This window comes from Pteropus alecto, unplaced genomic scaffold (assembly GCF_000325575.1).
Source record: "Pteropus alecto unplaced genomic scaffold, ASM32557v1 scaffold39, whole genome shotgun sequence".
Lineage (NCBI taxonomy): Eukaryota > Metazoa > Chordata > Mammalia > Chiroptera > Pteropodidae > Pteropus > Pteropus alecto.
The window spans coordinates 1,337,053-1,359,974 of NW_006443568.1; the positions used below are offsets into that span (position 1 = coordinate 1,337,053).

A 22,922-nucleotide genomic window follows, 5' to 3' on the forward strand; every position below is an offset into this window, starting at 1 on the left:
GAGCTGCATTGGTGGCGGTGGGGGGAGTGACGGGGAGGCAAGCGGGCAGGAGTCAGGCCCCGCGGCCCTTCCAACCAGAGCAACTTTGCTCTTTCTTGCTCTCTGTAAGAGTCTACATAAGGTATCATTAGAAGAAAGGGTTATCACAGCTTGAAATAAAATAAATCGTGTTATTGTACAGATGGGGAAACTGAGGCTAAGGAAAGGGAAGAGATGACAGGCCTAAGGACACACAGTCGGCATTTTAACCCAGTTCTCCTAATTCCTGTGAGCCTATCTTCTGGAAAGCAGCACTCAATAGAGTTCGAGATGAACCTGTCCCCACTTCCCTTGCCATCCCTCACAGAGTCCCATCCCAGGTGCTCCCTGAGTAGATCTTCTAGCTTCTGCTTAAAGTCTCCAGTGATGGAGGTTCTGTACCTGCCCCGTTATGTTGTGGGAGTGGCCATCGCGTGTGAGAGACACATGTAGGGAATGGCATGGAGGCCTGAGTGATAGACCTGAGGCTCAACCCCAAGGCTGTTCTCTCGACATCTCCCATCAGAGATGTCACACCCACAGGTGGGCAGCTCTGCTGCAGCCTGGCCTAGCTACCTCTTGCTTCACTTTTGAGGGCTGCAGACCAAGGCCACCAGTACAGGTTGAAAGGCAGCAGAGTTTGGTTGGGTCTCCACGGGTACAGCCAAGGGCAGAACCCAGCCCAGGGAGAGAAGCTCAGAGAACTGGTGAAGCTGAAAATCCTTGCCATAACAAACAATTAGAGACGGTTAGGTTTAATCAGCAGCGAGGCCTTGATTTTCCTCCCTTCTCATCTGTCGCAGCCAGTATTTTGGACTCCACGGGCCAGATGCGGTCTAGCAGTTTATAATCAGTCTCCTCTCTTTCCGAGGTGAGAGAGAGACTGTGAGAGGAGTCACTCGTGCACGTGCGACGCACACTAGTGGTCATGCTGCCACTCACACACGCAGATCCACATACCCAGAGCCACACACCCATCAAAACCAGACCTGTTGTTCTAAACTGTTGCACTAAAAAAAAAAAAAGAAAGAAAGAAAAAAAAAGTACTGGCCCGGCCATCAGACAGGGCCGGTCTCAACAATGGCCAATCAAATACGGCAATTTTAATGGTTTCGATACAGCCACACCCCACAGCTTTGGCAGCAGCTGTTATTACCAAGTACTGTGAGTGACAGACATCCCTTAATGGTGGCCTATGAGAATGGGGTAAGGTCAGGGGGAAAGACGCCAGGTGCAGTGAGGGTCCAAGAGGGACATAGGTCAGAGAGAGATGAGGGGAGAGGCTGCTAGGCAATGCTTGTTAAGTAAAGCTGCAGGTGTCATTACAGAGGAATATAGTAAGGCTTCCATGAGATGATTATATACAGTGAAATCTTTGTGAAATATCAAGCTCGGTATTGACTTCAGGATGCATGTCGTTGTTATATAAACAATGTGTGCATCATTTTGCCTTAAGATGTCTGGGGAAGTAGGGGAGGGAAGAAAGAGGAGCGAGACACCTGTGTGTGGCTACTCTTGACTTAGGACCATGTGGAAGGACCACTTAGGACCATGTGGGCAGCCTTTGGATCAGAGCTAGGCTTCTATGTATATGAGCCTCAGGACTTTGGACTCTGTCCTGTGACTGCAGGTTGGTAGGGCCACTAGAAGCCACCTGATATAGCTTGGATCTGAAGCCACCCGCCAGTCGTGAGCCTAGAAATGGCCGATCTCAGGTATGAGTGATGGTCTCCCTGCATGGAAGGGGAGAAGTTGAGCAAAGAATTCTTTAGCTATGAATTATGAACCCCGGCAGGGCATCCTTCTCATCTTCCACTCACTGAGGACCCATCCCCACCCCAAGCCCTCTCTTCACTCGTTCTCACTGGCCCTCGCCTTCTCCTGACTGCCTTCCGACCTGGATTTCCTGCCTTTCACATTCCCTCGCATTGAGTGCTCCTTCTCCTTACTGAGACCCTTCTGCAGGATTCCTAGGCCCCCTCGCTAGCCCCATTCCTTCGCTGAACCCTGGCTCATCGAGAAATGAGAACCCCCCTTTTGCTGCTTCTCACTGCCCCGTCCTCCATCTGGAGCTTTTGCCCCCTTTCACACTGACCAGTAGAGTCCCTCCTCCCTGGCTGAAGCCCCATTCATTCCTTGGGCCATTCCACAAAATTCCATTTGGAACATACAGAGCCTGACCCTGGGTCCCAGAGATGAGTCTGGGGAGAGGGGAGGAAGAGACAATTCCAACCCAGTGTCACCTCGCAATGAGGCTACAGGAGGAAAGCTGGGGGTAGGGGAGGGGCTGGGAGGGCCCAGAGCAAGTGCCTCCTGAGTTGTGTTTTAGAGATCAGTGGATGATCTCTAGGCAAAGTTGTGGGATGGGGGAGGGAGAGGGCATTCAGGGCAGAGGGACAAACATGTCCACAGGTATGGATTTCGTAGGAGGCAGAGACTTTGCTCAGGAAGTGAAGTACATCGAGGAGTAATACCTGGAGAAATGATTTCTAAGCAAAGTTCAGGGGAGCCCTAGAATTTTAACTGGGGCAGCTGTGTTCATATCTGTTTCATACATGGAGGAGCTTTTCTGTTCAAAAGAAGGGTTATGCTGGTAAAACGAAAAGTCCAACATCCCTTAGGATAGAGCACCCACAGCTGTCTGGAGCCGAGCGAGCATCCTGGGGGATGATGCCACAGAGGTCAGATGGTGGAACACTTTGTACTTGTCAGGCTGAGGAGTTTACACTTGACCTGACTTGAGCTATGGGTAGTGAGGAGCCACTGAAAGGTTTTTATCAGGGGAGCAACGTGGTCCAGCTGCAGGAGGGGATAAGAAGGGGTGGCTTGAGATTCAAACAGGCCAGTTCAAAGTCTATTCAGGCTCCAGTAAAAAAAAGTAAAGATTTAAACTAAGCTCCCAATTGAGTTAAAGAATGTTGGGTCTTCCCAGGGGGACATGCACCTGGACAACCCCAGACTCCAGGAATAGACGTGTCTCCTGGGAGAGTGTGAGGCCTGAGGAGGGCCCTTGCCTACCCCCTCACTGAGGCCCCATTCCCTGTCAGCACCCCCGCACCCCTACCAACTTAACGCTTACTGAATCTAGTTCCTCTAAGGCTAGATGCCACCCCAGTACCAAGGTCATTCCTCACTTGGGTCATGGCAAGTTCCTCTCCACCCCTTCCTGACCTTTACCCAATCTACCCCAAGCCCCCATTCCTATCCAATCCCTCACCCCACACTCTATCAAATACTCAGTGAGCTCCATCCATATGCTTGCCTCCCTGAGCCTCTGCCTCACTCACCACATCCTTAGCCCTACATTTTGGAGGGATCCCCCTCCCTTTGTGGGGCCTCTCCCCCTCACAAGGCCCCTGGTCAGAAATAAGACAGGCTCTGCCCTCCAAAGCTCTTTCTAGTGGGGGGAAAAGACATATTAGCAGATAATAATGACAGATGGTGATGTCTTCTGTGATGGATTCAAGTACTGGCGCCATGAAAACACAGAGAAATACTCCATTCAGACTTCGCAGGGGGGTGAGATCAGGGGAGACTTCCTAGAGGAGGTGACTTTAGTTTTGAGACTTGAAGGAATTAATCAGGCTCAAGAGAAGGCAGAGAGTGTCCTGGGCAGAAGGATCAACTTGCAGAAAGGCACAAAAGTGTGAAGTAATGTGTCGAGAAAAACAAAACTAGTTCTGTATTGCTTAGGGGTAGTGTTGAGAGGTGAGGTGGGTGGGATCAGCTCACAGAAGGTTTTGAGGATGGGTGGAGGAACTGAGTCTCAGTTCTGCAGGCATAGGGAGCTACTGGCAGATTTTAGGCAGGGCTGTGACACCCTCAGAGTTTGGGTTTTAGAAAGGTTCCCTGGAGATGAGAAAGTTGGAGAACTGGGAGAAGTCAAGCCCCCTGGGGAGAAGGGAATGTGGCCAGAAGCCATTCTTCATGGAGGCAAGGGCACTAAGTCGCCCTGGGGAGAGGCCTAATTATAGGAAAATCACTTTGAATATTTTTGGGCAAGAATGAAGGAGCTGGAGAAGCAGCAGAGAAATCAAGGAGGGCACAGCCTTGCCTTCCTGGCCCAGTGAAATGGGCTCCACTGAGTGCCAGGGAACAGAGGGAGAAGGGGATGGAGGTGGGAAGGGCAGAGCTGTGTGAGGGGGACATGTGAAGGCGTTAGGAAGGAGGCTCCATTCCCTCTCTGAGTCTCCCCGTCCCGCCTTCCCAGCCTCTTTGGCCAGGCTACAGCCCTACAGGGCTGCTCCCCTGTACCCTTCCCCCACCCCCATCATAGGCTCCCAGGGGAGCCTATGAAATAGTGAATCCACCCATGCCCTTTTGTGGTCCCTTTCCTTGCCTGTAGAGTAAATCCTTATTTTCCTTTCCACGGACGTGAGGATGTTTGGTGCCTCTGAGCCTTTGCACAGGCTGTTCCTCCTGTCGGTGCACCCTCTTCACCTAGCCAGCTGAGTAAGGGACTGCCCTCCACTGCTCCTCCACTTACCACAGTGCGGAGCCAGCCCTGCCTCCTGCATTCTTGGGTGAGCCTTGGCTGCTACACTTCCACATTTTCAGCTCCTAGCAGCTCTGGGCATGTGGTCATGTTAGGTGTGCAGTAAATGTCTACGGAATGAATGAGGCTTGGCTTTTCCCTTTGAATCATTATGCAACACTCCAACACCCACTATCTTCCTTGGCACACACAGAGCCCCCCTATGCCCTGGCTCCCCATCCCCTCCCTATCTATTTGCCTTGCTAAGCTGAGAACACCCTTTGGTTCCTACCCCCTTGATAAGCATCTCTTTCTTCCCTGAACTGACCCCTGCCCATCACTGAGCCTCTCTCCTCCTTGCTGAGCCCCAAAACCTCATGGAGCTCAACTCCCTCATCCCTTGTCCTTGACCCTAGCCTCAAGACTCAAGGCCAGTCTTATCATCTGAGCTCTGTATCTTGACCCTCCCATATCCTTGGGCCTTCAGCCTGCCTCTGAGTCTTGTGATCACAGTTCTACTCCCAACTAGTCTCCTCTCTTTCTGTTCTCTGACCCTCTCACTCCCTCTCCTCGCTTTACTCCCACCTCCATCCCTTCCACTCTCTTCAGCCCACTGTGGTTTGGCTCTCATCTCTACTACTCCACCAAAATTGCCCTTTTCGAGCTCACTCCTAATGCAGGTCTCCCAGATTCACCTCAGAGCCCACTGGCCGTGGTCTCCTCCTAGCCCTGGTCCCTGCGATCTCTCTCTTTTCAACTTGGTTTCTCTCTGGACTCTCTCTCAGTATCTTCCCACCTCTTCAGCCATTTCCTCTCAGCTTCTCCCTGGCTCCTCTTCCTCTGCTGGTCTGTTGAATATGAGTGTTGCCAAGGCTCCAGCCCTAGGCCCTCTTTCTGAAGCTACACAGCTTCTGCCCTGGGATGCCTTCTACCTTCATGAATTTAATCCCGATGACAGCTCCCATGACATCCCTGAGTTCTCTCCCCATCTCTACAGCTGGTTTCGTGAGATGACATGGCCCTCCTTCCTCGCCTTCCTTTTACTCCTCGACCACTGCCCTTGCTCTCCACCCCCAACCTGTTTGTTGCTGTTTCTTACGTGACACCTCAGCAGCATTTGGCATGTGACGCCTCCCTCCTTATCGAGTGTACCCTTCTCTTGGCTTCTGTAACGCAACATGCTTTTGAGCATCTGCTACCTGTTTGGTTGCTCCTTCTCAGCCTCTATGCTAGCCCTTCCTTTTCCGTCCTTCTCTTAAGTGTCTAATTCTTCTTCACATTCTTCTATACCCACTCTCCTTGCCATCTCAATGGACCTCCATGCCTTTGATGACTATTAACATGTTAAAGACTCCACGTCTTAACTCTCCAGCCAAATGTTCCTCTTGGGTTCCAGACCCACAGGTTCGACTGCCTAATAGACACCTTATCCTGGGTGTCCCACAGGAACCACAACCTTAACACATCTAAAACTCAACTACTCATCATTTCCTCACCCAAACATGCTCTTCCTCCTGTGGTCCCTCTCTTGGTGAAGGGCTGCCAGCTACGCTGTCTCTGAAGCCCAACACCTCCAAGTCATCCTCAACTTGTGCTTTCCCCAGCATCATTTAGTCTTGTTAATTCTGCCACCTGAATATCTTACATGTGTCTACTCCTTTCCGTCCCCTTGGTTTAGCTCCGTCTCTTCAAACCCGGGGTGACCTCCTCCTACCTCCAGTTTGGCCTTCCCTACAATCCATTCTCTTCACTACAAAGTGGTCTTTCTAAAAGGAAATCCTGACCGTGTTTCCTATTTAAAGCCCACAGTGATTCCCCTTCGCCTTTAGGAAAAATGTCCAAACTCCTCTATGGACATTGAAGACCCTTCTTTGTCTGACCCCCGCTTCCCTCTCCAGCTTCATGTCTAACTGTTCACTCGAACTTCCAGCCATGCTGAACTAATTTCACATCCTCAAGTGTACCACACTTTTTTTTTGCTCTGTCTTTGATAGATCTGAAGGGAGATGCACTCAGAGGTTTGTTGTTGGTTGAGTGGGAGGCAGGCAGCGGGATTCTGAGAAGGCTTTTTACAAATCTGTCCTTAACAAAAGTAATAAGGTGGGAATAAATAATTATGGGAACATAGCTGTAGAGGCTGCAAATGGGATACCTGGATGACTTCAGTTCTTGAAACCAAGGCAAAAATCTAGAGGAAGCGGTCATGTCAACAATGAATTAAGTAAAATCCTTAAGTAATAGAGGATTTAATATTTTTGATACAGAAATGGTACCTAATATCTACAGTGATTTATTAATTTTTACTATATCTGAATAAAGGCCCCAAGTGGAAACATAATCCCAAGGGCTCTCTCATGACTCCAATTCAACATCTGGAGGATTTCTGCTCTCATAATAACTAAGCCAACAAGAACAATATTAATTTTTTAATTTATCGATTGATTAAATAACATCGACTCTACAAAAATAAATTCTATATTTTAAAAAATCAGTCTAACCATACTTTCAGTTTCCATGTCATCTCATATTCTCTAATCACTGGCCTTTGTAAACTCCGTTCCTTCTGCCTGGAAGACATACTGGCCGAGAAGCCTTGTTCAATGTAACTTCTTCATTTCCTCATCTGTAAAAATGAGGATTACAAAGAAAATAATAGTACCTACTTCACGGGTTGTAAGGATTAAATGAGTCAATACTTACAAAACACTGAGAACAGTGCCTGCTGCAGAATGAGCGTTCAACATTTAGTAATGAGCCTCCATTATGATGATTATGATTTTATCATTATTATCATCGTTTTTGTTATCCTCCTCTTCCCTTCTGCTCACCTCCCAACCTCTTACTCATTCTCCTGTTCTGAAATCAGGGATCGTTCCCGGAACAGATGCTCCCTTCCACAGCCCTCCTGAGTGGGCATCCTCATCTCTCTTTTTCAGGGGTGGGAAGGGAGGCACACAAAATGCAGTGTTTTGCCTAGGGTCGAAGGTTGGGGATTTGGGTCCACGTCCAGCTGACTCTGAAGCCCGAATTCTGGGTCCTGTGTGATCTCCTGCCATCTCTGTTCTGATTCTCCCAGCTCTCTGCCTCCAGCCTATATCTACAACTCCTCTTAAGCGACTAATAACTATTCTCCTTCCTCTCCTTACTTCTCAACTTGCTTCTCTTCCCATGGGCCTCTTTTAGGGACTGGCCCCACCGCTCACCCATACCCTAGGCCAGAATGCTGGGACTCACCCCAGACTCCTCCTCCTCCTATTGGTCACCGTGGCTTACTGATTGTATTCCCTAAGCATCTTTCAAGTAAGTCTTTTTCTCTCCATCTCCACTGAACTGAGTATTATTTAAGACTTTCTCACCTTTCTCACCTGGATGATCTGGTCAGCTTCCTTCCAAATGATTCTTCAGTCTCTGGTCTCCACCCAGGCTGCCAGAGCAACCTTTCCAACATGTCAATCAGACTAGGTCTTGCTCCTGCATAAAACTTGCCAATAGCTCCCTGTCATATAATTAGCTCTCAGAAAGGTCCCAAGAAAAACTCTGCCAAACAAGGGTTCTGTGGCAAAAATATTTGGGAAATACAGCTCTCTCTGTCCCCCTCCTGGAGATGCAATCAGCACAGGCTCATAATAAAGGATGAAGAAGTAAAGAATCCTGTTTATACTTGTTGGACCCAGTGGTTCTCAGTCTTACCTGATTCAGTGACCTTTTCTCTACAGTCCCCTATGAACATTTAGGGGGATCATGTTCCAAGGAATATTCTTTGGGGAACGCCGCCTGGCAGGATCAAGGGCAAGTTCCTTAGCATGACATAAAAGGCCTTTCAAGATAGGACTCCTTATCTTTTATTACTTCTCTCTCCATTCTTCCTGCACTCTGAATTATCTTTGCGGATTGTCGTCCACCTTTGCGGTCCTGCTCCTAGAGGGCCCTTATCTCTGTTTCCTAATTGACAAATCGACTAATTTCTCAAGAGTTGGCCCAGATAGCCCCTTCTTTGTGACTCCTTCCCTCTCTTCCTTTTGAGTCCACTATTGCTTGGCATTGTGGCTGTCAGCATTTGCCTATTTGCAGGTCTGTCTGTGCCACCGAATGATCAGCGGAGTGGCCAGGCATCTTTGCCTCCACGTCTCTAGCGCTCACACTGCATGTGGTCCCTACAAGGGGCTCGGTAAGGATTGATAGAACAAGTGGATAAGGGAAAAAAAAAAAAAGGTTTGAGACTTGCTACTGGGGCTGGAGATCACGTTGCCTCAGAGGATAGTTCTAAGCCAGGGTTTCTCAGTCTCAGAACCACTGACATTTTGAACCAGACAATATGGGCTGCCCCATGCACTGGAGGATGTTTTAGCGGCATCCCTAGCCTCTCATACTAGATGCCGTGGCAACCCCCCTTTCCGGTGCGACAATCAAAAATGTCTCTAAACATTGCCAAATGTTCCCTGGGGAGCAAAATTGTCTCTGATTGAGACCACCGTTCGAAACATAGCTTATTCTAGTTGTCTTCCTATCTCTGAGCAGGTGATCTTTTCTTAGATACTTTAACCTATTTTCTCCTCTTGTCCTTAAAACTTTCTCAAGGATAAGAAAAAAAAAAAAAAAAAAAACAACCATACCTGAGGCTGAGCTTTTCTTTCTCTGGGGAGGGTAGGGGTGGGTTCCAGGAAAGGTGCAGCTTCAGTAGCATCTCTGGGCATAACGAAACAAGCTTGGAGAGTGAGCTCGTGTTGTGCCTGAAGCTACGGAGGCATTTGTGGTGGATAGGAGCTCTTGCTCCAGGTTTCTGTGCTAGTTCCCTTGAGAGAGGATACTGGGGGAGGCTTGTAATGTAGCTTTACAGAGAGCTGCCAGCCTGACCTCTACTTTCTGAGAAGCACAGTCATCTGTAGAAGGAAACACCAATCTACTCACTTCCCATTCTTGTGGGAGCCTGGGAAAGACAGAGGTCTTTTCTACAGCCACCTTCTCACCCTTGTTCCACCCCTGTAGTCAGTGCTGAGGGGAGCCAGGCCTGTGCCAAAGGTTGTGAGCTCTGCTCTGAGGTCAACGGCTGCCTCAAGTGCTCACCCAAGTTGTTCATCCTGCTGGAGAGGAACGACATCCGCCAGGTGGGCGTCTGCTTGCCGTCCTGCCCGCCTGGATACTTCGATGCCCGCAACCCCGACATGAACAAGTGCATCAGTGAGTGTGGGCAGGGCTGGAGAAGGGCACCAGAGGCTCTGGACAGTGGGGGAGGGAGCTTTGTCGGAGACTGGCAAGAAGAGTATTGGGAGCACTGAGGAGGAGAGATAAGAATTCTGATGCAAGTATCTGGCTGCCAGCCAGACGTCTCCCCCAATATTCCATCCACATTTCCATCTCAATGTGCCCCTATCAGAACTGCATCTCCTTCCTCTGCACCAACCTGTATTCCCACAAATCACTCTGTTCCCAAGCCATCACTCAAACCATAGACCTGGGAGCCAACCTCTCATTTATACCATCTCCCATCTATCCAATAATCAAATTGTGCCTGCTTCATCTCCTTTCTCTCCTCAATGCCATTGTCTTATCCAAGCTCCCTTCCCCTCTCTCCTGGACTATTGCAATTGCCTGTTTATCTATCCTCCAACCCTCATCTGGTTCCCTTGGACCCTTCCTCCACACTGCAGCCGGAAAGATGCTCTGAGACACACAACCTGTCCCATCACACTTCTGCTTAAAAACCACCGCTGGTGCTACTGACCGAAGAGAAATTCAAGCCCCAGTCAGCCTGCTCTCCCCCACCCACCTCTCCCCCCTGGTCTTCTCACTCCGCTCCTCTCTCCCACACCAGCTACAGTTCCACATGCTTCAAGGCGCGTACTATCACACCTCCATCCTGTCTCAGCTGTGTCATTCTGGGGGACATACGATGAACACACTCCAAAGCCAGTGCTCCCTCTCATTTGTTCAGTGCCTTGGAGTTTGGAATACATTTCCAGATCTCACATCAGTTGAGCCCACAACACCCTTTGGAGGGAGACCGGGACCTAAGTGATGGTATCCTTTTTATAACCGATTAACAGTAAGACTTGGAGAGGAAATGACTGACCCCAGATCAGCCGACTGGTGTTCTATTCTCAACTCTACTACCTATTTATTGTGTGATTTGGGGCATGTCACAACCTCTTAAAACCCCTCCTTTAAAATGGGAGTACCAGTTTTTTACCACTGGGGTTGTTGTAAGAGGCATATGTAAAGCCCTTCATGTCTGACATTCTAAATGGTAACTGCTGTTGCTCCTAACTGTATTCCACCTGCAACCAAACCCAGAAATCAGAGCATGAGAGGAGGGAGTAGGGGAGGTGAAGCTGAGATAAAGCCACAGAGGAGAGTGGGGTGGGGGTGGGGAGTTTGTGAGGCTGCCCTCTTGGTCCTCAAGGTATTTGGGGCGAGGAGTTCCTGGCTGCGCCAGCTCCTGGGAAACTGGCAGCCCAGGCTCCAGGTGCCAGAGACCGGAGGAAGTTAGCCCCGCCCACAATCTGGGAAGGGAGAGATTGTGAAAGACCCTTCCTGCTTCTCCAGCCCTGCAACCCACCCTCCCCCACGAGTCCCCAGAGGAGGGAGAGCTAGCAGGAGGGGATCAGGGAGGGATTCAGGAGTCTAACCAAGGCAGTTCCTGGAACTCACTTGCAAAGGGAGAGGAATTTGCCCTGGGATCGCTTCCCCCTCCTCTAAGCCGATTCTTTCTGCCCAGTTGGAAAAGATCCAGGATTTGGGGTGTTGTGAATATCCAGAAAGGGGGGAAGAGGGGACCACACAGCCACAGTCAGGGCATCACTGTGTCCCTTAGTTCAACTCTGACTGGGTGGCCCTTACGGTGCCATGAGGAGCTGGGACCCTCCTCCCTCACCCCCACTAATCCAAGAGGGTCCTGTTCTCCTCCTCTGAAACCAGCTCTCTCGGGCCTCACCTAGAGTTCCAGGGCCTAGGATTGGGTTTGAGTTGGCATGGGCTGACCCTGGGTAAGTCCCAGCCTGCCCTGAAGAGTGGCCACTTTGGTCTCCTTCCCCGAGCCCTGCCCTTGCCTTTCCCTCCCTCCCCAGACGCCTCTCTTGCATTTCCCAGCTCCAGGCTACCTACCATCCTGCCCTCAGAGTGAGTGGTCCTGGACTGGCAGGTGTTGAGATGGGGATGAGGGGAAGTGTCCGTTGCAGGCTGAACCTGAGGCCTCCACTCTTGTCCTCTCCTCAGAATGCAAGATTGAGCACTGTGAGGCCTGCTTCAGTCACAACTTCTGCACCAAGTGTAAGGAGAGCTTGTACCTGCACAAGGGACGCTGCTACCCGGCCTGTCCCGAGGGCTCTGCAGCTGCCAACGGCACCATGGAGTGCAGTAGTCCTGGTAAGGCAGGCACCATGGGTGCTGTGGGCAGAGGGCCCCGGACCCCAGGAGTAAGGCGGGTCAGGGTGGGGTCTGGGCACTGTCCAGAGAAAACTTACCCTACAACTACCCTCTGGGGTTTTCCTTAGGACTTTCCTGCCCTCTGGGCCTGAGTCCAGGCAGAGAGCAGGTGGGAGAAGCTCCCATGCGGTACTCCGGGCCAGGGGAGGGGATGTGACCCCTGCTCCTCTCCCTTCTCTCCGTCTTCCCTCCCTTCCTGCCAGCGCAATGTGAAATGAGCGAGTGGTCCCTGTGGGGGCCGTGCTCCAAGAAGAAGAAGCTCTGTGGTTTCCGGAGGGGCTCTGAGGAGCGGACACGGAGGGTGCTCCATGCCCCCGGAGGGGACCATGCCATCTGCTCCGACACCAAGGAGATCCGGAGGTGCACAGTGCGGAGGGTGCCCTGTCCTGAGGGTGAGCTGCAGCCTCCGCCTCCCTGGAGGTGTGACCACCTTTGCTTCCTGCCTGTTGTCCAGGAGAGGGCCTCAGGCTGGGGCCAAATGGGGAGTCCCCAACTCAAGATCCCATGCTGTGCAAACTAGTGCCAGGTCCTGGCAGAACCCCTGAACTCTGTGTGGTGGGAGCTGGAAACTTTCATGTCCATATCTTTCCATTTCTTCTGGGCCAGCGGATGTTGGCACTGGAAGGAACCTCAGAGGTCGGGTGGGGATGTTGAAGGGGGTGCTAAGACCCAGAGAGGTATAATGATTTGGCCAAGGTCGCTCAGCCTTGGCAATGATGGCCCCAGAGAGGGGCAGGAATCATCCTGCTTGTCCTGAAAGCTGCACTGAACATCTTGAACATGGGGGTCCAAGGCTTGAGGAAGACATGAGGAAGAGGAGGGTGTCTGGTTTATCGAGAAGTAGAAGGCTAAAAGGCTCTTGGGACCCCCTCTCAGTACCCTTGTTGCAGGGTCCTCTGAAGTGGCTGATGGTCAGAGGAGGTTTTAAGGGGACCCTGATTGCCTAAAGGCAGCATCTCCAGCCTCCTCCCTGCCCAGCTTCCTCACCACTCCCCTCCTAGGGCCTTTGGCCATGCCTAGGGCCTCCCTGTTTGTGGAAGGGCATCATTCGTTGACTCTTCCTGCTGTTGGGTTGCAGGGCAGAAGAGGAGGAAGGGAAGCCAGGGCCGGCGGGAGAACGCCAACAGGAACCCAAGCAGAAAGGAAAGCAAGGATGCGGGCACCGGCTCTCGGAGACGCAAGGGCCAGCAACAGCAGCAGCAGCAAGGGACAGTGGGGCCACTCACATCTGCGGGGCCCACCTAGGGACATTCTTCAGCCTCCAGGCCGATGCAGAAATAGTCCAGCGCTGCTCTATGTGATGGAAGATTTACTGAACTGGAGTGCCGGGGGTAACACGTACACACACTCTACAAACATACATGAACGTGCAGACCCCCACGTCCAAACATGCAACCGACATACATGTACACCCGTGCGCATGCACACACACATACATACACACACACACTCAAGGCTACTGGAAGACACTTCTATCTCTTGGACATCATGATGTGAACAGGGTGGGGAAGCAGAGGGGTCATCTCTGCCCAGCAGCACACCCTTGGTTTGTGATGTTCCCAATGGACATGGCAGAGAGGACATTTCCCAGGCCCAAACTTTGCAGATTGATGCCTCTGGAGGAGCTGATAGGATCAGCCCAGTGTGGCAGACAGGAGCCAAAGTGTGAGGACTGTTCAGCATTTCCAGCTGTGTGACTTTATCATTGGAGAATATTGTTACATATTTTTGATCCATATCAGGGCTGCCCTGACTGAAAACTGCTTAAAGGTTTATTTCAAATTAAAAACAAAAACCAAATGACAACAGTAGCCAGAGGCACCACATTCTTTTTCAGGGTACAGGGATTGGTGGAGTATGCATGGGAGCAAGAAGAGACAGGGCTGAATTTTAAGAGACCCCTTAATGGCCTCCTGGACAGAGCAGGAGGAAGACTTTGGGGATACTCAAGGTGGTAGCCAGCTTCTTGCCCAGAGTGTGGTCTGTGGAGGCATTGACATCACCACTGGGCAGCCGGTTAGAAATGAGAATCTTGGGTCCCATCCTAGACCCAAGGAACCAGAGTCTGCATTTTAACAAGGTTCCAGGTGACAGATGTGCACATTCAAATTTTAGAAGCACTGCTCTAATTACCTCTAAGGATGAGAAGGATGCCAGTCCGCTATAGAGGAAGATTTTCTATCTTGGAGAGGTGGAATCTCTACGCTGAGGGGCTACAGGGGAAGGGAGTGCTCTGGGATGGTTGGTGACGGACCCAAAGGCGGAACAATGGATGGAATCGCCTCTTACGGCATTTGGAAGTGTCCACTGGCAGCCATCCGTGCACCAGGTTCTGGACTAAGTGTTTGGTGTCCAGAGGAGAACCAGACATGGGCTTGCTGTCATGGAACTTAGAGGTTGGTGGGGGCGACAGGTGTAAATCAAATAATCAGTCAAATAAGTGTATAATTACAAGTGGGCGGAGTTAAAGGCAGGCAACCACTGGCACATACACAAAGCTGCAAAAGTGAATAAAAGTGGATAAGTCAAAGATTTTATCTCAGGGAAGCTTTTCAGAGGTGATATTTGAGCCAAACTCTAAAGAAAGAAAGAGTTAAGACAAAGAGAAGGAATGACATCCTAGATCAGTGCTGTCTAACGGAATTGTAATGTGAGCCACTTATGTGATCGAAAATCTTTCTAGTAGTCACATTTAAAGAGTAGAAAGAGATAGGTGAAGTTAATTTTAATTATATTCTTTATTTAACCAAATACATACAAAATGTTATCTTTTAATCAATATAAAAATTATTAACAAGATCTTTTACATTTTTTTTCAAACTAAGTCTTCAACATCCTGTGTGTATTTTTACACTTTATGGCATATCTTAATTTAGACATGAAACTTTCACCAGAAATACTTGAGCTGTATTTAGAGTTCATAAAAATTAAAGTTGAAAAGTAGATTCACATACTCAAGTTGTTTCAAGAAGAGTTAAGTTTGCCAATAACTGAATGTTTTTAAATTTTAAATTTAATTCATTAAAATTAAATAATATTAACAATTCAGTTCTTCAGTTGCACTAGCCATGCTTCAAGTGCTCACCAGCCACATGTGGCTGGTGGCTACTGTACTGGACAGCATAATTCTATGTAGAGGGCGTAGTTCATGCAAATGTCCTGTGGCAGAATGGAGCTTGGTGTTGAAGGCCAATATACCTGGAAGGCCTGGAGGGCAAGTAAGGTGAGACAATCCCAGAAAGGTTACCTAGAGTTAGATCTTTATCCTCAGAGCCAGGGGAAGCTGCTGAAGGGGTTTTTAAGCTGCAGGCCAACATGACCAGATTTGTATTTCGCAAAGATTATGTTGTCTGGAGTGTAGAAAACAGATTGGAGGAAAGCTGCTGAGGAGGCTATTGCCGTCATCCAGTTGAGAGGTGTCGAAGGCTTGGACTAGGGTGGTGGCAGTGGGAATGGAGAGAAGTCAAAGGTATTTGGAGAATAAAGTTGGCAGAGTTTGGTGTTAAACTGGGTATGGAAGAGGGGAGAAAAGAAGAGAGAGGTGTCAAGGATAAAGTCTCTGTTTCTAGCTTGAACACCTAGACAGTTGATGGTGCTGTGCTCTGAGCTGGGAACCCAGGAGAAAGAACAATTTGGAAGGAGAAAAGAGAACATAACTTTGGGTTTGACTGGGTTGGGTCTGAGGTACCTCTGAGACAACCTGGTGAAGATTGGGAGTAGCCGCTGTGCAAACACAAATATAGGTTTAGAGTGCACAGGGGGAGTCTGAGCTGCAATATAAACTGGGGTAGAGAAGTTAATTGAGGGTCTTGGTTTGGAAGAGGTTGATTAAAAAGAGTACTGGGTGATGAGAGAGCTCGGGACTCAGCTCTGTGGCTGGCCAAGTATGAGGATCAGATAATGAAGGATCTGTCAGAGGAGGAGTCCCAGGGAAGAGGACAACCGGGAGAATGTCACGTCCGAAAGCCAGCAAGCAGGAGGGGAGATCGAGGGGACCAAAGGCATCTAAGAGACCAAGTAAGTGAGGACTGGGAATTGAGCACCATGTGTGTGTCAATAGTAACCTTGGCGAGAGCTATCTGGGGAGGTTGACAGAGGCAGATACAGTACAGACAGTTTCTTCAGGAAGTTTCACTGAGAAAAGGAGAAAAATAGGACAGGACTAGAAAGAGATACGGGGTCAAGAGAAAGCTTTTTTTTTTTTTTTTAGGTGGGAAAGACTTGAAAATGTTTAAAACTTGCTGGGAAGGGACCAGTTAAGAGGAAGAGGATACACACACAGTCGAGAGAAGGGGGAAGTCAGTAGTGAAAGGCCCTGGGGAAGGACAGCTATACGGGAGCAAGGAGAGGGTGGTATAGGTGTAGGAAGTCTGGGAAGTTTGGAAAGTGAGGTATCTCAGGTCTATGCACCTGACACTGTAGGGCTCATCTCACCCATACCCCTGAGCCCCTTCACTGCTGTTCAGGTGCCTGGGCGGTCACAGGCTGCCCATGGCCATCTCCCCCAGCTCCTTGCCTTGCTTCCTCTCCCTGACCCTGGCTCTGCCAGTTTCTCTGGTCCTATCTGTCCTCCATCTCTGGTTTATATCTCTTTGCCTTTGCAGGTCCCTCTTTCGCTGACCCTGTCCCCTTCTCTATCCCTCTTTCTGTCACCCTTTCTCTGTTCTCACCTCAGCCTCTATTTGTATGCACTATTGTTTCCCTTTGTTTTTCTGTCTCTCTTCTGGATATCAGTCCTCAATCTCTGTGTGTCTTGGTTGTCTCTGGCTCTGATTTGTTCTAATCTCCCAGATCCTTAGGTGTGACCTTGGATCAGCAACATAGGTCTCATTGGTCTCAACAGGGAGCTTGTTAAAAATTGCAGAATCTCAGGCCTCTTTCAGACCTAAAATCTAATCTGCCTTATAACAGGTCCCTTAGGTAATTTGTGCCTTAAGCTTTCTTCTAAAACAACATCAAAACAAAAATCCAGAATCTTAGCAACATGGAATGATCTGGATTCTCCTGTATGTCCTGATCACCTTGGCATTCAACTTCTCTGAGTCGTTTCCTTGAGCCTCCTAAAGCTACTCTTAAAAATCTAGGCTGCTAAGGAGGGAACATAACAAGCTTCCACATCTGCAGCATTACTGGTGGGAGGGAATTCTCCTGACACTGACACACTGAGTGCGTCCAGGTGTGATCCCAGGGCTTCCCTGAAAACAGCCCCGCCTGGACCTACTTCTGTCTGTCTCACTCTGTCCTTTCAAGAATAAGAATATTTGTTTTTTGAGCTGGGGTTGAGATGTGGGTTTCAAGATGCGGGGGGCAGTTACCTCCTCACAGTCCTAGAAGCAGCCCATCTGAGGCCAGAGACCATAAGGATTGATCAGAAGTGACACATGATTTATGGAGTAAGCAAGGTGCTGGAGAGAGGGAGTCACGTCAAGATCCCGAACTCTATTCCCAAGTTTAGGCAACAACAGCGTAGGATTTGTATGCGGCTGCTATCTGCCCACATTGTCATTTAGAAAATGTTAGCTTTTTCCTCTGCAGGGTTACAGACTTGTCCTGTTAGACTCATTCCTGGCGGCTTTACCCAGTGCCAGCCCTGGTATGTTTCAGACCAAGTCTCCAGAGAATGGATTTATTTTCCATTTCAATATTTTGGGTGATGGGGTTGTGTTTTCTGGGTTTATTTTTCTTAAGTATTTTTTCCCCTCTGGTTTGTTTGGTTTGGTTTGGTTTAGAAGGACTGAGAGAGCTTTAGGAAAAGGGTCAGCTCCCTGGGCCCTGAGTCAAGTTCCTGACACAGAGCCAGTAATCCAGGTGCTTACTTTTTTTGTCCCTGACATTTCCAGCTGTGGTCCAGACCAGATTGAAACAGACAACAGGTGGAAATCCCGCTGAAAGGTGGTGAGGAAAGAATGCAAAAAACAACCAGAGAGAACAGGTTCCATTTTGAAGGATTAAGTAGATTCATTGCAAAGGGACTGGAGGACTGTCTGGCTGGTGAACGTGAGACGGAACAAAAGCCTAGTTGTAGGGGAGTAAAGAAGATCTGAAGACTAGAAGCCTCAGGGGTTGCTGTGACCAAGCATACCAGAGTTGGGTGCACCTGCTTTGGTGTGGCGAACTCCTGGCTCTCTCAAGAGGAAGAACCAACACAGGGTAAAGAATAAACAGGTTTTGGCTAGAGGCTTAGTTGAGGCTCTTTCAGCCTCACATAGACTCTGGAAGAGCAGCCCTTGATGGGGGTGGTGGGACAGCTATTAAATGTGGGCCCCTTTTCTCTGGCACCTCTAGCCTACCAGATTGGTGGTGAGAAGGATAAGAGACCCAGGTCAATAGCTAGAGAAGGTAGGGTCCTACCCTAGAGACTTGCAGAACTTAAGAAGGAAATTGCGAAACAGAACTACATTTTGAAAGAGAAAATATGTGAAATATGGTTCCTCCCTAGCCTGCCGGCTCTCCCGGAGCTTGGTTCGAGGAGGTGGGTGAGATGGGTTCCTGGCTGCCCTTGGTCTGGTGTGAGAAAGAAGCAGAGCCAAGCCCCTAAGTGTCCCTCAGGCCATGCTGCAGCAGCTTCCAGCCTTTGGTTATTGATTATTGTTATTGGGATGCACTTTTTCCATCTGTTAAGCCTCGGACTAGCCCATGGAGAAGGCCGGCTCCTTCCTCTGGTGGAGTTTCATCTCCTGAAAAGGCTGGTATCTGAGGGCTCCCTCTGCAACCCAATATGTACCATGGGCTTCTGATTAAATACTTGGAATGTCTTCAGGTCGAGTCAGGCCTGTCCATAAAATGGGAGGCATTTTGGCAGTTCCAAGGCCCCTGGCACCCAGTCTTGGCACTGGCCTGGCTGTCTTCTTCAAGGAGCTGCGGTGGGCCTCCCGCCAGCATGCTTCCCTGGGAAACATCGAAGTGAGTTAAAGTCAACAATGAGTTCATCTCCAAAAGGAATAAGCCGGCAGCCTTCAGGGCAGGGGAATGAGAGGAGGGGGGACAGGGATTGGGGGCCGTGGAGGGGGTTAAGTGATGTTAGAACAGCCAGACCACGTCCAATGCTTATCAAGCTGGCAGCTTAAGAAACAAAGAAAAGTGCTCTCCTAGGCCAGCCCTGGAACACTCACTTGGCAAAGGTGGTGACAATGAGGGTGTCACAATCCCAGGAACCATGGAAAGTGTCCTCTCAAAGAGGACGTGGAAAGAGGCTGGGACAATGGGGTTGGTGGATCCGTAAGCTCTGTCTCTGCTGGCCCCAGGCCTGCCTGGTGGGCATGTGAGGATGCCATTTGGGCAGTTGAATTCCACTGTCTCATCTCAGAGGAGTCAAAGGGGAAGGATTCAGATGTCAAGGCCAAGTGAAGAGCAGGCTCATGATCGCAGAACCCAACATTTTAATCCAAATGTCTCTATCATTAGATTTATCCCTAAGGGTTGTGCATTTGGATAAATGGTTTATGGTTCTTCTGTGCTCTTCATGGCCTGGAGCACGAGAAAAACCACATGCTCAAGGGCCTCAGACAGCTTTCAACTCACTTGATCTGATGCACCGTGGGACAGGCATAGCAAAGCCCAAAGTGAGTCTTACTCTGAGACTGGCCTGAAGGCAGAGCCACCTCTCTTTGAGCACCAAGTGGAGGGAGGGGAGCAGCACCTCCCCACTTTGGACAGAAAAGCCTGATGATGGCCCAGCAGTTGCTTGTGCCAGGTAAGATACACATAACTCATCTGGTTCAGACTTTGAATCTGCCTCAGGGCCAGGGAGACTGGCAATAACTGCCTTGAATATATACTTGGCCTTTCTCCCAAGGGCAGGCAGGACCACTGCGGATAGACGGAGTGTGATTTCTCTCATGCCCTCACATTCATTCTCACAAGGTATTTTATTGTACGAGGTATTTGCCTACCATGCATATTTACAATTCTTTTCCCACCACCAAACCAACAAAATGTCCACAGACATCGCATCTCAATTTCTCACAAATACATTCTCATCACATTCCCATGGTTTACCCTTCTCCAATTCTCTTCTTCAAAAAAAAAAAAGAAAGAAAAAAATGCCCTGCTTCACCCTTCTGGTCCTCCTGGTTCCTCTCCCATGGGCTAACTTTGGCGTTTCTGCTCAATTCCCAAAAACCTTTACGGCTCCCTCCTATCGCTATTCTTTGTCTTTTCCTTTTGTTGTGCAGACACAGGTTCTTCACAATTATAGCTTGCCCAGCCCGTATTTCCCCTGTATATTTGACCAATTGCATTGGTCTTTTGTTATTATAGGCCTAATGTTTGTTGAATGAATGAAAAAAAGTGAATGAATGAAAAGGTCCCACTCGAATGGGTTTGTTCTTATATGATTCCTGAAAATCGTAGTTATCGATACTGCCTATTACTTTTTTCTTCTGGGAGGAAGAACAAGGCCAGCATCAAAGTTCTTTAGGGCACTAGACCAAAAGCAACCTGACTTTGATCTTTTTGTCATTTGGCCACAATTAGTTGTGACAACCCAGCTTTCCAGAGTCATCTCTCACCACTCCCATCTGCTTCTCTACTTAGATCTACTCAGTGGTGCCCAATATAAATGAATTTTTAAATTTCAGTGCCTTCGTCCAGGCTGTTTCCTCCCCCTAATACTCATATTTCATACCCAGATTAAATTATTATGTGAAAGAGCTCCCCTCACTGGCAGTTGCTCCCCTCTGTGTTTCTATGGACTGTCTATACAACTTTATTACATCTAAATCTATGCCCTGCCCCCCCACCAAATGTCAGCTCCCGAGAGCAGGAACCGTGGGATTCATTATCACGTTCCCTGTCTTTTTCCAAGTCTCACAAAGCTGTGGGTCCAGTTGAAGACATACATATAATAACAATGGCAAACATCTACGTAGCACTTACAGTATTAAACCCTTTGCTGGCATTGCCTCACTAAATCTCCAACAAAGCCCTATGAGGTGGATAGATACTCTTGTTAATGCCCATTTAACAGAAGAGTACATTGAGACACGAAGAGGTGAAAGGATGTGACCAAGGGCACACGGGTAATAATAGATGGTGGAGCCGGGATTTGAATTAAGGTAGTTTTACTGCACTGCCACCTAGCTGTGTGAAACTCGCGTTTTGCATGTCCTTTGCCCACCTGCATGCCATGACACCCAACCTGTTTAAAGTTTCACTCCTTTATTGGGAATAGATGGTGGAGTCGGGATTTGAATTAAGGTAATTTTACTGCACTGCCACCTAGCTGTGTGAAAACTCGCTTTTTGCATGTCCTTTGCCCACCTGCATGCCATGATACCCAACCTGTTTAAAGTTTCACTCCTTTATTGGGAAGAGGAGGGGGGATCCAGGGGATGGATCACATGTGCTCACAAATAATGCTGTAGGGTCCGCACGGGCATCCACCGGGCCCTGCCTCTCTACTTTAGTCCTTCATCAGCATCCATTGCTCATGAAGTTGCTCAAGACCATCTTACCACCGCATGGCTGTCAGTATGTGGTGCCAGCGTCAGGCCACAGGGACTACCCTGGGACACTCCTGAAGCAGCCCATCCCCGGTGCAGCCCCCGAAGACTCCAATGCACCAGAACCACATTGGGAAAAGCCAAGAGTCTCTTTTCTACCTGTGTCCTGCTTTGCCTCAAGGTCACTCTCACTAAGAGTCTGGACCAAGGGGCTCTTTGGCTTTCTGCCTGAAGACCCCTCCTTCTTTGGGCTCAGAAAAAAAGAATTTCGGGGTTGGGAGAGGGGGCTAACTGACCGGTGCTGCTCCTCCTCCCAGACCCCCTTTCCTTCTCTGCACAGGCTCCCTCTGTCCCCTCCGGATGACATTTACACCTCCGTAGAGCGCCCCCTGCTGGTCCACTAAAAAAAAAGCATCAGCTACACTCTGTGTGTGTGTGTGTGTGTGTGTGTGTGTAGTGGACCCCTCATTTGAATCTCCAGAGCAGAAAAAACTAAATGTACCTCTAAATTAGGACAAGAAACTTTAACCCTCAGAGGACAATGGCAACTAGACGGTCCCCTAATAGTCAGCTGCATGCCTATTCAATGCACAGAATACACACCAGAGCCTTAGGATGGAATTGTGGGCAAGCTTTTTTTGTAAAGGGCCGGATAGTGACTATTTCAGGCTTTGCAGGGCAGCTACTCATCTCTGCCACCGTAAACAAATAGCACAGCTGTGTTCCAATAAAACTTTATTTATAAGCCACGAAATTTTCATTTCATATCATCATCACATGTCATAAAATATTCTTATTTTGATTGTTCAACCATTTAAAAATGCGAAGACCATTCTTAGCTTGTGGAACATATAAAAACAAGTGGCTGGTAGGATTTAGAGGGAGGGCTGTAGTTTGCCTTTGCCCACCCTTGAAGACAAACTAGTTGGTTTATGCCTCGTCCACTGGTGAGGTGGGGGATGGGGAAACACAGCAGAAATATGAGTCCCCAGGTCCTGGGCACTGTGGCCAGGCATCCCAGGGATTTACCCTGCTCTGGTTGAAGCAAAACTGACAACTCTAAAGTCTCTCAAATAGACATTTAAAGCCCTTAGAGGAATCCTCCAACCTGGTTACCCAGTGAGTTGGAGGGATTGCTTTTTCCTGAGATGAGGGAATGGTAGACTTGTCTTTTTCTAATCGAGGCTCTAAAAAGTCACATAAATCAAGGCTTTAACCACTTCTTCATCTGCTGCTTGAGAAGGTTATTTGTTCTTTCTTCCACACCTCAGTCTGAGACTCTACTTGGGAAGTAAGATTTTGTTCCCAGGCTAGACTAGACCAGACGAGAGAGCAGGAAGGATGCAGGAGGCCAAGGAAAACCTTAGTGTCTTACTGGGCAGAAGCTGCCTCTAGGGCAAGACTGACCTTCTGACAGACAGAGGTCCCCCTGATACATTGGTTTCAGGAGTTGACTTTTCAAATTCTTTGACGTGACATTATTCTTCTGGAAACAATCCAAGGGACCTGGTTAACATTTTTAAAAAGTGTTTTCCTAAGGAAAAGGGGGGAGATGGGCAGGAGAT

General features: G+C 49.0%; 1 protein-coding gene across 1 annotated transcript in view; it reads left to right on the forward strand.

Moving 5' to 3' along the window:
- RSPO1 (R-spondin 1) overlaps positions 1-13,159 on the forward strand; it is a 14,092-nt gene extending 933 nt beyond the window's left edge. The window contains exons 2-5 of the mRNA XM_006924228.1: positions 9,479-9,670; positions 11,705-11,854; positions 12,118-12,306; positions 12,993-13,159. Of these exons, the coding sequence (XP_006924290.1) occupies positions 9,479-9,670; positions 11,705-11,854; positions 12,118-12,306; positions 12,993-13,159 (698 nt within the window). The remainder of the gene's footprint in view (positions 1-9,478; positions 9,671-11,704; positions 11,855-12,117; positions 12,307-12,992) is intronic.
- Positions 13,160-22,922: the final 9,763 nt, after the last annotated feature.